Source organism: Harmonia axyridis, chromosome 7, assembly GCF_914767665.1.
Source record: "Harmonia axyridis chromosome 7, icHarAxyr1.1, whole genome shotgun sequence".
NCBI classification, from domain to species: Eukaryota; Metazoa; Arthropoda; class Insecta; order Coleoptera; family Coccinellidae; genus Harmonia; species Harmonia axyridis.
This window is the reverse complement of record NC_059507.1, coordinates 36,174,417-36,189,288: the sequence shown is the minus strand read 5'-3', so window position 1 is coordinate 36,189,288 and position 14,872 is coordinate 36,174,417. Positions and strand designations below refer to the sequence as shown.

General features: G+C 34.5%; 3 protein-coding genes across 4 annotated transcripts; 1 reads left to right on the top strand and 2 right to left on the bottom strand.

The window, feature by feature from the left end:
* Nucleotides 1–1,605: 1,605 nt before the first annotated feature.
* Nucleotides 1,606–2,369, bottom strand: LOC123684202 (DNA-directed RNA polymerase I subunit RPA12). Its single transcript, XM_045623371.1, has 3 exons — nucleotides 2,240–2,369; nucleotides 2,055–2,178; nucleotides 1,606–1,926 (listed from the first exon to the last, which is right to left on the bottom strand). The coding sequence occupies exons 1-3, from the start codon at nucleotides 2,246–2,248 to the stop codon at nucleotides 1,688–1,690; spliced, it is 372 nt and encodes a 123-aa protein (XP_045479327.1). The 5' UTR covers nucleotides 2,249–2,369; the 3' UTR covers nucleotides 1,606–1,687.
* A 1,810-nt stretch (nucleotides 2,370–4,179) lies between these two features.
* On the bottom strand, nucleotides 4,180–9,069 carry LOC123684658 (melanoma inhibitory activity protein 2-like). 2 transcript variants are annotated; one of them, XM_045623998.1, is made up of 7 exons: nucleotides 8,944–9,069; nucleotides 8,815–8,887; nucleotides 8,466–8,755; nucleotides 7,949–8,318; nucleotides 7,414–7,727; nucleotides 5,939–6,207; nucleotides 4,180–4,570 (listed from the first exon to the last, which is right to left on the bottom strand). In XM_045623998.1, the coding sequence occupies exons 3-7, from the start codon at nucleotides 8,610–8,612 to the stop codon at nucleotides 4,252–4,254; spliced, it is 1,419 nt and encodes a 472-aa protein (XP_045479954.1). In that variant the 5' UTR covers nucleotides 8,613–8,755; nucleotides 8,815–8,887; nucleotides 8,944–9,069; the 3' UTR covers nucleotides 4,180–4,251. The 2 variants fall into 2 exon arrangements, with proteins under 2 accessions (XP_045479954.1, XP_045479953.1); XM_045623997.1 differs by having other exon boundaries at nucleotides 8,466–8,759; nucleotides 8,944–9,012.
* Nucleotides 9,070–9,191: 122 nt separating this feature from the next.
* Nucleotides 9,192–14,027, top strand: LOC123684659 (histone deacetylase 11). Its single transcript, XM_045623999.1, has 7 exons — nucleotides 9,192–9,331; nucleotides 9,716–9,845; nucleotides 9,943–10,053; nucleotides 10,110–10,201; nucleotides 11,296–11,673; nucleotides 12,591–12,699; nucleotides 13,628–14,027. Exons 1-7 carry the CDS (start codon nucleotides 9,327–9,329, stop codon nucleotides 13,784–13,786), a joined length of 984 nt encoding a protein of 327 aa, XP_045479955.1. The 5' UTR covers nucleotides 9,192–9,326; the 3' UTR covers nucleotides 13,787–14,027.
* The last annotated feature ends 845 nt before the right edge of the window (nucleotides 14,028–14,872 follow it).

The following is a 14,872-nucleotide window of genomic DNA, read 5'->3' as shown; positions in this document are numbered from 1 at the left end:
CGTACCAAACATTTGCTCGGCCTATCCCCTAACCGAATTATATGATCTGTACAAGATGCAACAAATAGACAAGAGCCACAGAATATTGATCATATATATAGGAATATATAGAAAAACTAAATTACGACAACTAAAAAAGTGGAAGACCCTGTATAATAGTAACCTCAGATCACCCAATATTAAAATCAAATGTTTTTTACTTATTCTGCAAGTCTACGAGCTTTTGCGTTTGACCGAGTTTGTTTAAAGAATTACATAAAAATTATGTAATTATTAATAACCCTGTATACGGAGTCTTATAACTTCTTATTACAACTCGTGTCGACAATATTGAGATTGGAATTATTATCTTCAACTTTTTGTAACAAAAAAATCGCCACATTATTGATTTTCTAAAGGTAAGTAACAACCCTCTCTCTGCATGTTTGACACCCTGTACATTAGATCTTGTTGTGCCCATGGAGACATTTGATCAGGACTTCATAAACTACATTATACTAAATTTTCAGCCAATTCGACTGGGACCCATTTTCCATAGAAACCGTGTGAGGTCCTTTTGCATGGGAAAATAAATCATCCTGCTCATATTTTAGTGCTGTTTGATTGTGAAATTGTGGGTTTTCCCTTAAATATTTTTAATCATAAAATATGTTCTTTGGGCAGATGCGCTTGATAGCGCGTCCACAAGAATTTTTTCTTAAATTCAACTATATGAAGAATCTGATGATCCGTACACTATACTTCTACACAGCAGTGCCAATAATTAGTTCGGGAAAGTTAGCATAAATGGCTCATACGTCAATTCTCCTGAGATTTAATTTTAGAATGTTTCCATTAAAATTGACATAATCTGAATGCATAGACCTATTCAAATTGATAACGCATTAACTCTACACCAAAAGGCTAAGGTTCATCGCTGCAAATAATCTTCAATCGAATCCTCTGAATATTTCCGACAAATCTGATTGCAGTCATATTCGGCGTGTTCAATTGCTGCTACTATCAAATTTTTATAACACCAGAGAATAGTTTCCTCAAAAATCTTACAAGTAATATAAAAATGGTCGAATTTAAACTTTTTTTTTGTTATTTAAGGGGTTTCGAGGTCGTAGATTGCGAATAAGGCATTGATTATTAAGCAGAATTTTTCAACGAAATTCGCAATAACTAGGTTTTGACGAGTGTAAGGAAAAAACTGGCAAGTACGCAGCATGAAAAATTCCTCGTATCAAATTTTGTAGTTGGTCCGAGGTAAAATCTTTTTCCCTCAAAACACAAGATTTTAGATATCGCAGCTCCAAGTTCTTTTATATTTAGACAAAAGCTAAATAGAATAATATTTTATGAAAAAAAATTGGTGTTTACGCCGCATCCAGCGAAATTGAAGTTTTTTTTTGTGGATGCATTTGATATTACCATATAATTTTTTCTTTAGATGTTACTGCCTTCATCTTAATGGATTCTAAGGAAGCTAACATATTCTAAAATTCTTGAAGAAGCTCCAAAGGGAAAGAATGTGAGAAGCTATCAGTATGAGGCAAAAACTTTCTCGGATGTAGTTGTAAGTGTTAGTAAAGGAAGCTTAGTAACAAATTACCCAAGACACATATTCTGATATCCTTTTTTTCACATTATAATATTTACATTCAAACAAAGAGATCCTAAAAAGCATAGCCTTTATTAAGGTTCAAGAATTCTCCGACTCTTTGAAATTGCACCTAGTGCAAGTATAAAATACTGTTTGCCCTTCATCAGCAGATCTTAACTGCAATGTCATATAGCTCATTTTTTCATTTTCGCATCTAGGGCACTTTCTATCTACCACTGGGCCTGCTTCTTCGTCTTCTTCCATTACATTATGGCTACTCTTCTCCTCAACTTCAGAGTTAAAATGTACTTCAAATTCATAAGAAGTGTCACAAAAAACTGAAAAAATTTGATTTAATTAGTATTTAGGGTTATCTAGTAAACAGTGCAGAATCGGCAAGTGATATTCGAGCCGAGTGTCATTTTGGTGTTTATAAAAAAGAATGCTATTAGTCAATTTTTCTTACCTGATTTTGGAAAGACTTTTTTACAGTAATAACATGTGACTTGATCTGCCAGAAGTACTGGCAGCAATGATCCACATTCATCACAAAATGCGCCGTCCACTGGAAGTTTGATTGCTCCGGAGTTCTTGAACATTTTATGGATTAAATTAATACATTACAAAAACTCAAACAAGCATAATACTCACTTCAATCATTTTTGTTTTTAATCAAAGTAATCACACCGTAAGCCTCTCTAAAACCTATTATTTTTATATGTTTTAAAATGTGAATGAAACCTCTGGGCTCTGCTCAGTCTGCTCTAACCTATATACTATATATATAATATATATAAACACTATGAACCATAGATTAATGTTCACTTTTTCTTCTTGTCTACCATGTGTTCACAGAATAACATTTCCATTGTTTTTACTGATTTCGGGTATGAAGGTTCAAGAATTCTCCGCTCTTTGAAGTTGCACCTAGTGCAAGTATAAAATCCTGTTTGCCCTTCTCAGATTCATCAGAGATTATTGAAACTGTTCGTATGGTTTGGATAATCTCTCCATTTATGAAGAGAAGAGATATCTCTAACCTCCATCTTTAAGTATTCATATTTTGGCGAGGCATTCTCGGTTACACAGTGCAGCATCACCAATATACAAATATTATTTTATAAACAACTATAACTATTTAGATATACAACTCGGTTCCGGTTGTTAGAGGTTCGCGGTCGGTTAAGAGAGGTCTCAGTATTTTTGGAACCAAGAAAATTGCCCGTGTCCGGTTAATAGACATCCCCTTCGAAGTGTCCTTTTAATAAAGATGTCCGCAATGAGAGCTTTCACTGTATATGTTATTCTCGATTAAACATGTCAGCTTACTAGCCAAATTCTCGTCATTTGCGGGAGGTTTTAATTTTCTGCTTCAATATGAAGAAATCTGAGTCTGAGACTAATCGAATGCTCTCAAATACATATGGTGAGGCCGCTATTAGTCAAAGAACATGCCGAGAGTTGTTTTAACGCTTCAAGAACGGTGATTTTAATGTCGATGACCAACATGACGGTGGAAGAGAGAAGATTTTCGAAGATGCAGAATTGGGGGCATTACTTGAACGTAACAAGGATTAGCAGGATCATTGGGAGTGACACAAAAAGCCATTTCAAATCGCCGAAAGTCATGGACATGATTCAGAAACAAGGAAATTAGATGGCGTACAGTTGAAGCCGAGAGATGTTGAACGGCGTTTGTTTGCTTGTGAACAGCTGCTTGCATGGCAAAGGCGAAAGGGATTTCTGCATCGCATTGTGACTGGATACGAAAAATGAGTTCATTACGATGATCCCAATCACATAAAATCATGGGGATATCCCGGTCATTCCTCCACGTCGATGGCCAAACCAAATATTCACGGTTCCAAAGACATGCTCAGTAATTGGTGGAACCAGCTCGGCGTAGTGTATTATGAGTTGTTAAAACCGACTGAAACAATCACAAGAGATCGTTATCGAACACAATTAATGCGTTTGAGCCGAGCATCGAAACAAAAACGCCGCAATACAACGAGAGACATGATAAAGTGATTTTACAGCATGACAATTCTCGACCCCATGTTGCGAAATTGGTCAAGACGTACTTGGAAATGTTGAAATGGGAAGTCCTACCCCATCTGCCGTATTCTTCAGACGTTGCTCCTTCGGACTATCACTTGTTTCGATCAATGGCACATGGCCTGGCTGACCAGCTTTTCCGGTCTTATGAAGAAGTAAAAAATTGGATCGATTAGTGGATCGCTTCAAAAGATGACAAGTTTTTTCAACGCGGGATTCGTACGCTGCCCGAAAGATGGGCGATGGGCAATGCTCTGAATCTTAAATGTATAACCAGTTTGTTACAATAAAGCCCCGAATTTCGGAAAAAAATGGCGGAAGTAAAGATGTAAGCCTTTTTTTTTTGTTCATTTAGGTATTGAGGACTTTGTGACATACAATAAGCTTGCCAAGATCCTGAGTTCTTATGCTTATACTTAATGTATTTTGTTATGAATAAATTTGAATTTATTATATTATAGCTTCGCTTTCATTGAAAAAAAAAGAATTAATGTGCTCCATCGATCTTCGAGTAGATCAAAACAAACAAGATGTAGTTGCAGTTCCACCTATATTTTACTATATAATATTTTTTCAGTCCTACCAAAATTATAAAATTGACAACATCAGGTATCCACAAATTTCCTTGGCTTAGTTTCGATTTGAGAGGAATCCATTAGTACTGTTAGGTCGGGTTGGACCTTTCTGTTTTTTCTCCCCTTCAACCTTCTCTTCAGATTCCAAACGACCCTGTGTAGCCTCTTCACGTTTTCCCTCTGGTGTCTGATTTGACCCTCAAGTTTGGCAACTATTATTTTTGTTTCCGCCCGCCATTTTCTGTTCAATTCTATCTGGGAGACCAGTTGATTTTCCAGTTCTTTGAGGCTTAGCTCGTTTTCTTTTTTAATATTGCCGATTTCTTCAGAGTGGGACAGACGGATCTCGCTAAAAATGAAGTGGAAGGTATAGAAATTGAAAACTACACAGTGATTGCTTAAAAACTAAAAAAAAATGCTAAAAGGATTTCCAATAAGAGGTTTCATTTTGATATAAAGAAAAACTAGGAAATTTTGAGAGAACATATTATTTTCATGAAATTCCCAAGACGGTGAATCGATAAACCTGGGTTTGCGTCAACACTAGGGGCTGCAGGAGCAATATTATCACTTGTTCTTGAGCGATTACACATTACTAACCAACAGCTCAAATTTTTCCACCAGTTTCACTATTGCCGACTGAAAATGTGCTTCAAGACGATCCAAAAGTATTTTAGTTTTGCAAATTGTGACTACAAAATTTTCCCAATTTTGTAATGAATTTCAATGCATTGTTGAAGCGTGTATCGTTTCATTTTTAGTAATGTCATAGTTTTTATTTGTCAGATACCAAAAGATGACAGCAGCAAACCAAAGTGCCAGCTGCTTAGATAGCGGGAGATTTAAAATGAAATCTCTCATTGTAAACCTCAATATAGACTGCACAAAAGAATTAACGCACATTATGGAAATGTCAAATTTATTCTACAACTGAAGGTGTTCTCGATGATAATTATTTTTATCAGAATTATGCATGCATATGTTATCCACTTTCAACGTTTTTCTTCAATACAGATGTTTTTTCCCAGCAGGAATAAAAAATAGATGAGATTATCAGATTTTGAATGTATTGGCTCCATTCTGAAATCAGTTGTTCTCGATCAATTCTAGTGATCAATAGTTTTTCTTTTCGTTCGCGCAATTTGACCCAAGAGGAATGTGCCCAAGCGGTAGTTTTGCGAAAAGAAGGGTGGACATACACAAGAATTGCAGAAAGGTTTGGAGTTTCCCATACAAGTGTGTCCAGAATGTTGCAGCGATTCAGGGAGACAGGTATGAATGTCCGAAGACCAGGACAGGGTAGACCACGGGTAACAACTGCCATTCAAGAACGTTACTTGAGAGTTTCTTCGTTGAGACAACGGTTTGCAACCGCTCGCCTCCTTCAAAATCAGCTTGAGCAAACTCATGGGGTGCAAATTAGCACTCAGACAATAAGAAATCGCCTCAGAGAATATGATTTAAGGCCTCGTGTCGCGGCAAGAGGCGCGTTTGGATTTTCCTAGAGAGCATATCCATTGGGAAGAGGCTGATTGGGAAAGAGTTCTCTTCACAGATGAGTCTAGATTTTGCCTCTACCATTGTGATCGACGTTCCCTTGTATACAGACGTCCACATGAAAGATATACTCAGTGCACTCTTTTCCAATCAGCCTCTTCCTAATGGATATGCTCTGTATGCATGTCTTATTTTTATCCATTTCAGTCAGAATACTCACTTCTGTCTCTGCTCGATCTCCTCCTTGAAACCGCGCTTCATCTCCAACAACTTGCTCCTCATATCTTCCAGCTCGGCCATCAGCTCCACATATTTCTTGTCCCCTTCTATCCTCTCCTCCTTCAACTGCTCTATCTTGTTGTTCAGTCTGGTCTTTTCCACCTCCCTCATTTTCATATCATTCTCGAAGTGACCAATCATGTCTTTCATCTCCGATTTGAGCCTGTTGATTTCCGCAGTCAAAACTATGTTTTCCTTTTCCGAAGTCAGCTGAAAACGGTACACATTAAAAAAGGCGCCGAGAGGCGTGAAGTCAGGGGCGTTTGAGAGCTTGTTCAAATTCGTGTTCATGTCGTTTTTTACGAAAATTCGCATGAATCTTGAAACTATAATTGAATGGAATATAAAATTTTGATTACATCACTTTTTTCGGAACAATTGTATTGAGTAAACCAATGAGCAAATAAAAATAATAAATGCAAGACATAATTATTATTGATAATAATATTCGATTTGATCCCTTTTGATATATCCCATTATTTATAAAGGGTCTATGCCACTTATATTCACTGATATAAATGAAAAAAAAATGGTCAGATCGAATCAAATTTTACCGAAATAGAAATAAAATTCTCCACTACGTAACTCGTTTTTTAATTTTGGACTATTATTAGAATATTAAGAATAATATTTCCTGTACTTCTGAAACTACTTTTTTTCATATAAAAGTACATAGCAAAATTTTTGGGTAATTTACTTTCTCTATTTCAGTATCGCAATGAGTTCATTACAGTTCTAAAAACAGTGCTGTAATGAACTCATTACAGCATCGTTTTCAGTTACATTTTTCGTTTTGTGGTTGTCTATACTGACCAATCCTATTAATTTTCAACAAACGTCAATAATTGTCAAAATGATATAATTTGGATAGTGAAATGACCATTATTCGCAATTTCTCTTAATTCATGTGGTGATAAATCGATTTCGTCAGACATAGTTAACGAATTCAATGCGTAATTGTAAATTATTTCAAAATTCGAAACATACGATTCAAATTCATATTCCGTAATCTGTCAATTTTCGTAACAGTCACACCAACTGCCAAGATATAATACAAATGTCACTAGGATGTATAATCTGAATTTTTCATTGAATGTCGACAATATTTCACAAAACTTGACTGAAATAGAGAAAATATCTTCTAATACTCGTTGCAGAAGGCCATTCCAACACTCTTGCGTTCGTGTTGTAATAGGAATCCATTCTGCAACTTGTTTTAGAATATACTATTATCAACAGAATCAATTTTGACATCAAATTCTTCAAACCAAATCCTTCAAGACTGCTTCCGGATGAAAATTAGAGAATTATGGACATTTAGGCAAACTGCAGTCTGCTATTCCCTTAGAAGAAACGTGCAAAAATCAGGTTTGAGAGGGATTCGAATCCGTGTCGAACAATTCAATAAAAACATACCAATTTCTGAAACGTTCTTTCCAGGTTTGTCTCCAACACCAACAACTTAGAGTTGCCATCTTGTTCGTTCTCAATCATGGACTTTTTGGTCTGCAATCTCTCGATCTCATTCTGTAGAAGGGCACACTGTTTGGCGTACGTGTTGATCTCGTTCTGTTTGATCAGGGAATCGCTGTGTGCCTTCCTCAGGTCTTCTAATACGGACTTAAGGTTAGTGTTGAAATCGGATTTGACCTGGTCCACCTCTGACTTTAGTTTCATCTCCGCCTGTTCTATGGCCTCTAGAAGACTTTTAGAAATTTTGCCCATCTCATCTAATTGTCGAAATGAGGAATTAAAACAGTCATGCTGCTGATAGGCAACTGGACAACATTGAGTATAAAATTTACAACAAAGTTGAAAAACATGCAAAACAAATACAATCAGAAATAATCTTTGAAATGAAAAAGTTGTGGAAGAAAAGGAAGTGAGAATATGGTAAATGATTCAGGCCTAGATATAACAAGAAGCAAGTTAGATATTTTTTTCTACCTACCTTTTGACTCTAACTCTCTGATAATAGCGAAATCTTTTTCTAAGCAAGCAGCCTCCACTACTTGTACTGCTTCGTTAACTTTAGTCACATACTCTTTATTTTTGTCTTCTAACGATTTTATCCTCTTGTTTTGCTTGCTTATAGTCTTGTTCAATTCATCTTTCGCTTTGTTAGATTGGTTCAGTCTTTTTTGTAACGCTAGAATCTCTTCTTCCAAGTTTTTTATAATTTTAGTTGAGGAATCTTCTTTTTTCAGGAATTCACTGCTAGATGTATCGAGATTTATGAAATTTTTTCTGGAAAGTGCTGCCCTCGCTATCGTCAATTCTTGTTGTAGAGTTTTAATTTTTGTGTCACACTCTTTTCTCAACTGGAAGAAATGGTACAACTGATTGCGTATTTTTAATGGATTTGGTCTAAAAAAAATTCGGCCTTGTCCCCAAGTTATTTAGTTTTAAAAACAGTGGAAAAAAACTTACAAATGAATTGAACTCGTCGTAATTTCTTTATAACTTACCCTTAAAGCTTCTGTTTTCGGAATATAATTGTTTCTACCTTCCTGATAGCCTTTAAGTTCCTCCTCCAAGTGGTCTATCATGGTGATAGCGTTATGCCATAGCTGCATAGCGTAATCTTTCTCTGTCGCTATTAGGCTGAGCTGCATTTTTAAATTTTCTATAATTTTTGGCTGATTAGAATCTCCACTTTGGTTCTGTTGCTCTTTACTAATGAGGTACGAAATATCCCTTGAAAGTTTGTCATTTTCTACCACCACACTCTTCACTTTTTCACTGAGATCACTGTATTCTATCTGAAAAAAGTATAATGCAGAAACGGCACTCTAAAAAAAAATCGAAAGTGATTACTTGAAATGTTTGAATTCCATTGGTCAAATCTTGTATCAGGAACTCATAGTTATCAATCAGAACCTGCAAGTTGCTGCAAGAAATTCAGATTAGTCATGAAAATTCCACCCTTTGTTTCAGAAAACTCACCCAATGTCCAACTCTCCAGAATTTTCCATTTTCCTATTTTGTTCCATTCATCTCGTATTTGAATTTTCCTCGGAGTTGTCAGTGTCACTGCAGCCATCTATGGTTCGGGCGATGTACCAACCTTAAAGGGCAAAATATCATCAAATCGATATTTTCCATTCGGGATAGTTTTAGGTCACAATGCAGGTCAGTTTTCCCGGGTTTTCATGGCAATTTCGATACTTGCAAACACGATGTGTTTGAGTAATGACAGAATCAAGCCTAGTTTGTGATTCATGAATTAGAGGCTTGTTCCTTTGGTAACGACAATCAATACAAACAAATAAGGTGAACGACCCTTCAATCACTATTTAGTAGGAGAATTCAGGATATCAGTTCATAAAATGCAGTAAGTATTTGAAATATGAAAAAAAAATGTAAATTAACATTTTTTTTGCCGTATATGATATTCATAATAAAAAGAGAATATTACTAATTCATTTGAAATGATTGATAAGATTTGTATAATAAACTAGACCAAAATAATTTACCGCAGTCAATTATGTTTTGACCAGGTTGAACACAATTCGAAAAAATCAAGATCATATTATGTAATTTGATTTTTTCTTGAATTTTTGAATATTATTATTTCTGACCAAATTTCCGTGGATGTTTGATGATATTCTCACCGCATCAGAATACGATTTTATGGATTTTTATGATAAATCTTAGATGAAAATGAAATAGGCAATAAACATTGTTTTCCTCCCACTCAGTATGAAATATTTTTTAGGACGAATCTATATTTTGATATTGAGAAAACGCAATGGCCTATAATTTATAGAGATGAATATAACGTTCATTTATTCGGCCTTGAGAATTACTTTCCGTTTGATACCCATAAATGGAAAAACATTTTCAAGGTAAGTTTTGCTGATTTTCCGAAAGAGGGCGCTACTGAGAAGCTCAAAAGTTTGCTGTAATATCAAATTTCTGAAATTATTTGAAGTTGTTTTCAAGATTTTAGAGAAACAACACCTACTTAATGAAAAGACAATAGTTAAACCAAAAGAAGCCACCAAGGAAGACTTATTAGTGACACATCCAAAGAGTTATTTGAAAAAATTGAAGGTAAAACTCGAGTCAATAAAGTTTTTCCCAAAATTTAAAATTAACTACGTTTTCAGTTCAGTTTGTATGTTGCGTTCATAGAGGAGTATCTTCTGCTATGTCTTCTACCGAACTTTATGATCCAGAGATATATCATGAAACCAATGAGGTAAGAATAGGAAAGATATGAAGAATTGTGATTGGATATAAATTTTTAGATAATTATTCAACATTAATATTCATTGATTTCTTCGATTTACCGGTAATTTTTTAAGTTGAATCAGTCCAAAATCTCGAAAAGGAAACATTTTACGAAAAAATGTTTCAAATTAAAAGTTGGTGGTTCCAAAAATCTAGTAGATTTCTACTAGATTCCAAATAATGATAATAATCGATTTTTTTCATTTCAAATGATATATCCTTTTAATTAAAGGGTATTTTGAACCAAAAACACGAATCCAAATGATCCAAATGATAGCGGTGCATGTACTGAAAACAAACAGTTCAGCAGGGAAGGCCAGGATTTTATGTGAATGATTAATGAAAAGGATACGTTAAGGTCGCTCAGATAGAAAATTCAAATTCGAATGTAGAGCCATCTGTGAGGAATCGCGAATTTGAAATTCCCCCCCATTCCCTCCAAAATGCGTGAATGGAAGGGGTTTTATCATAAGTAGACTTTCCCCTCAAAAATGTCAATCTTAATGACTTAGGAATCCAACTCAGAGAAATCTGGGAAGGATTAGATCAGAACATTTTGAGATCACTCATTTTGAGTATGAACCGTCGTTGCCGAGCTGTAATTAACGCAAGGGGTGGAAATACCAAGTATTAAATCACTTATCAGCATTCCAGTATTTTGAAAATTGTTTATTTCTCTTCTTTCACATAAGATTCGGTGAGATCCTGAATTTTTCTTCCATTTAATGTGTCTTGTTTCGTTCGAAACCTTCCCGAGAGAACATAAAAAATAAGTTATAAAGTCAATGTAGAGTTAACTCTCATTAAAATTGAGATTTTCAGAATGTGCGTTATTTTTTTGCGCAATGTATTACAGGAAAAATTTTGACATAAAGTGTTTCGCTTTCGAGATTTTTGATTGATTCAATTTAAAAAATTCACCCGGTAGGTATGCAATTTTGTACATATGAAACTTTCTTCATAAATGTTTAGTTTTATATGAAGAATTCTTCAAAAACACATTTTGGCGATATTGATTCAAATCTTATCAATAGATTCGAGTTTTAATCTGTTGGTTTTTAGGTTTCAAACAGGCGGAAGCATACTAGCAGGCAAGCTGGCGTTAGAAAGAGGGTGGTCTATAAACCTTGGGGGCGGTTTTCACCACTGCAGTGCCCGAAAAGGTGGTGGATTCTGCATCTACGCTGACATAACCCTCCTCATCCACTTCCTCTTCAAGTACTACTCAGACAGAGTGAGAAAAATAATGATTGTGGACTTGGACGCACACCAAGGCAATGGACATGAGAGAGATTTCAAAAATAACCCGAACGTTTACATTTTGGACGTCTTCAACAAAAATATATATCCGAACGATCACGAGGCCAAAAAAACGATAAGAAGAAAGGTTGAACTTGATTTCTATACCCATGATAATGAGTATTTACCCTTGGTTAAAGGGTAAATTAATGTCTTCAATGTTTTACTTCCTTCTAAACTGCTGTTGTATTCTGACGCAGAATATTCAAGTTGAGCATGAGAACTTGTAGTGACTTAGGTGAATGTGGAGATGGTACAAAACGAGTTTAGTGAGTTTTTACTGTGTCGAAAAAGTACCAGGATTGAATTATCATTGAATTTTCTAGAATTAAATTAATGACATATCACAAATTCTATTTTATGTTTTTTTTTAGTGGAAAAGGTTACCTCGAAGTGATAATTTCAGTTTTATTCATTATGTTTAAGTTTTTCCACCTGAATCTGGCCCTTTTTCGAAGATTCATGTGAAATTTATTACCGCTTTGAAATATGAAATACCATTACAAAAGATATATCGAAGATTTCAAATTTGCATCCATTGAAAAAAAATCGCCAAACAAACTTGAGAAGCACCGTTCAAATGAAGCAATGTAAACAACCGAATTACAGTTTACGCCGGAATCTTACGTGAGAATGGAGAAAAGTTGAATCAACGAAGCGTCAAAAAAAAAATTCGAAAACTCCTGCAAAAAAAGAGACTTTTGGAAATGATGGATTTCGGGTACTTTTTTGACAGACTGTATATATTGCTGAAAATTGAGCTTTTTGGCATTGCATTTGAATTTAGGCATATCTATGGCTGAAGATTTTTTGCTTTTCATGATCTCTTAGATTTTTCATTGCAAATTGAGCTTGACCCATTTATTCTTTTTTCTTCATTTGTAGCTGAAATTTAGTATGATTAAAAAGTCATTTTCACTTTCATCGCTCGTTTCTGTTTAGAATAATATGTTGTTCAAAAATCAATAAAATTAGAAGAGAATATAGAATTCTTGTTAGACAATGTGTACTTTATTTCGATTTTTTATCATACTGTTAATATTGTTTATCTCTTTCAGGAGTATAATCATGGCACTTGAAGAATTTGATCCAGACTTGATAGTGTATAACGCTGGAACCGATATTTTGGAAGGTGATTCCCTTGGAGCTTTATCAGTTAGTGCAGAGGTACCTATTAATTACAAACAAATTTTCAATGATTAAACTTCAACAATGATTCTCGAGCAGATTAATTGCAAATCTATGGTTCTGAAATATTAACCTACCTTTTTGCTGAAATGTCAAAAATCTACACAAATCTCACAAGAAAATTGAGTTGAATGTACAGGGTATATCACGTAAGCGGGCATCTTGAAAATCAGTCAAGTTTGCAGAAATTTTTTTTTTTTGGAAAAATGTTTTTTCCTCAATAATTTTCCATGCCTTGGTTCGATAGTTTTTCAGATAAAATATTTGGATAGCCCGTGAAAAATACTATCATCTTGATGGGTCACTTTTCAATATTGTTCAAAGGATAAGTCACAAAATCCAGTGACCCGCCCATGTGAAACACTCTGTACTTAGTATATAGGTATTTAATTAATATCGTATCAACAAGAATCACTATAACGATTTCATATAGGACAAGTTGTTTCTGAATTGGAGGTAATAACAAAAATTCCTCGGATAATTTTGGTAGAAAATGTCCTATAAACAGTGGACCACTGATTGTTTGAAAAAATTAAAAAGAAACTTTAATCAAGTAGGTACTAAACTTTTTGGTTTCTTGTAGTTTTGACGTATCTGCTACCGAATTTGAGAAAAAATTTCGAAATTTTTCTAAGAAAAACTGAATTATCACAAAAATTCAGCTTGTAAGCTGTGAGAAATGAATTATTGGCTGTTTTTGGTTACTTATTTTATGAAGATTCATGTATTACCATAACAAAAAATTAGACCACAAAAAACACCCTATATCTGAAAAACAAAGCGTTTGGAGGCCGATGTTTCTAAGGCGTTCTTTACTTAACATTATCCAAGAAATCTTTCATTTACCTCCAACTCAGGAACATCCGTATACCTTATGGACTTATCAACAACTTTGTTTTTATTTCAGGGCATTATATCAAGAGACGAACTGGTGTTTCGATACGCAAGGGCAAGACATATCCCTTTGGTGATGCTCACCAGTGGTGGCTACAAAAGAAGAACGGCAGGCATAATAGCTCGTTCCATCATCAATTTGTTCGACAAAGGATTGATTCGAGCTCCTTGATCTTTAGAAATATAATTCCGATAAGAATATATTGTTAGGCTTTATTGCAATTGTTATCATGGTAACTTGCCATCGAAAAGTTAAGAATTTACGATGATTTGTTTTGATTCTGAAACCCTTTCTACCAATCCAATCGCATCTAACATGTTGTATATTAAATTAAATTATATAATGCGAAAGATTGAGATGGAAACTGCAAAAACTAGTTGAATTTCAATAAAATAAAGCACTATAAGTTTCATTATGGTACGTTTATCATTTCTTCTTTTCTTGAACAATATCTCAAATCTTCGAAAAGACAGCTTAAGGTATAAAAAAATTCTCCTTTTAGGAATCAAACTTTTGACCCATTATTTCGGCATTCCAATACGTAGTTATGATTATATTAAGAAAAACCCCAGAGTAATAAACATAGATTGAGGGAGGATATGTCATTTTCAGTAAGCCAATTTTGTCCCCAACATGAATTATAAAATTTGACATGAAGCGCGGAAATGAAAATATGTCAGTGATTCGATATTTCACTCAGTTCGCGAGTTTCTCCACGAAGAACGCACTTCTTATGTCCCATAGTGAATCAACGTTTCATATCAACTCAAAATATATCGAAATAAATACTAAATATATCAGAAATACAGAAAACAAACATGAAGCTCGCCAAACGATGTGAAACAACCGATGACACTAGGAGAGCAAAAGTTGCCAAACCTTGGATTCCAGCAGGTAGATACAGAAAATAATGAATATTCAGCTTATAAATTCGACAATTAGGAAAAATATCGGATTCCAAATATTCAAATTTGCTTATTTAATCGAGAATCACTCAAATAAATATATTTCATTCAATATGATATAAATCCATAATGATATAGTGAAATTGTGGATTTGAGAATATATCACAATCGACAACGTAATCTAACTATGTTGAGGACATGTAAATATTGCGTATACTTCCTCTGTCTATGTTTATTACTCTATGATCTAATCTCACGTACCTAAACAGCTTTTCTTATCCGAATTTTGTATTCTTCACATCTCTAAACGAAAAATATAAAAATGTTAGGAGATGAAATATGTTTTTCTTCA

Bases quoted from the DNA above. Each gene is read 5' to 3' on its own strand.
- LOC123684202 (XM_045623371.1), bottom strand. The intron at 1,927-2,054 runs GTAAGAAAAATT...AAATTTTTTCAG, and splicing joins AAAAGTCTTTCCAAAATCAG to TTTTTTGTGACACTTCTTAT.
- LOC123684658 (XM_045623997.1), bottom strand. From the start codon at position 8,990: ATGGAACAAAATAGGAAAATGGAAAATTCTGGAGAGTTGGACATTGG. The intron at 8,888-8,943 runs GTGAGTTTTCTG...AATTTCTTGCAG, and splicing joins TCTGGAGAGTTGGACATTGG to CAACTTGCAGGTTCTGATTG. The intron at 8,319-8,465 runs GTAAGTTATAAA...CATTTCTTCCAG, and splicing joins CGAAAACAGAAGCTTTAAGG to TTGAGAAAAGAGTGTGACAC.
- LOC123684659 (XM_045623999.1), top strand. The intron at 11,674-12,590 runs GTAAATTAATGT...TATCTCTTTCAG, and splicing joins TATTTACCCTTGGTTAAAGG to GAGTATAATCATGGCACTTG. The intron at 12,700-13,627 runs GTACCTATTAAT...TTTTTATTTCAG, and splicing joins CTTTATCAGTTAGTGCAGAG to GGCATTATATCAAGAGACGA.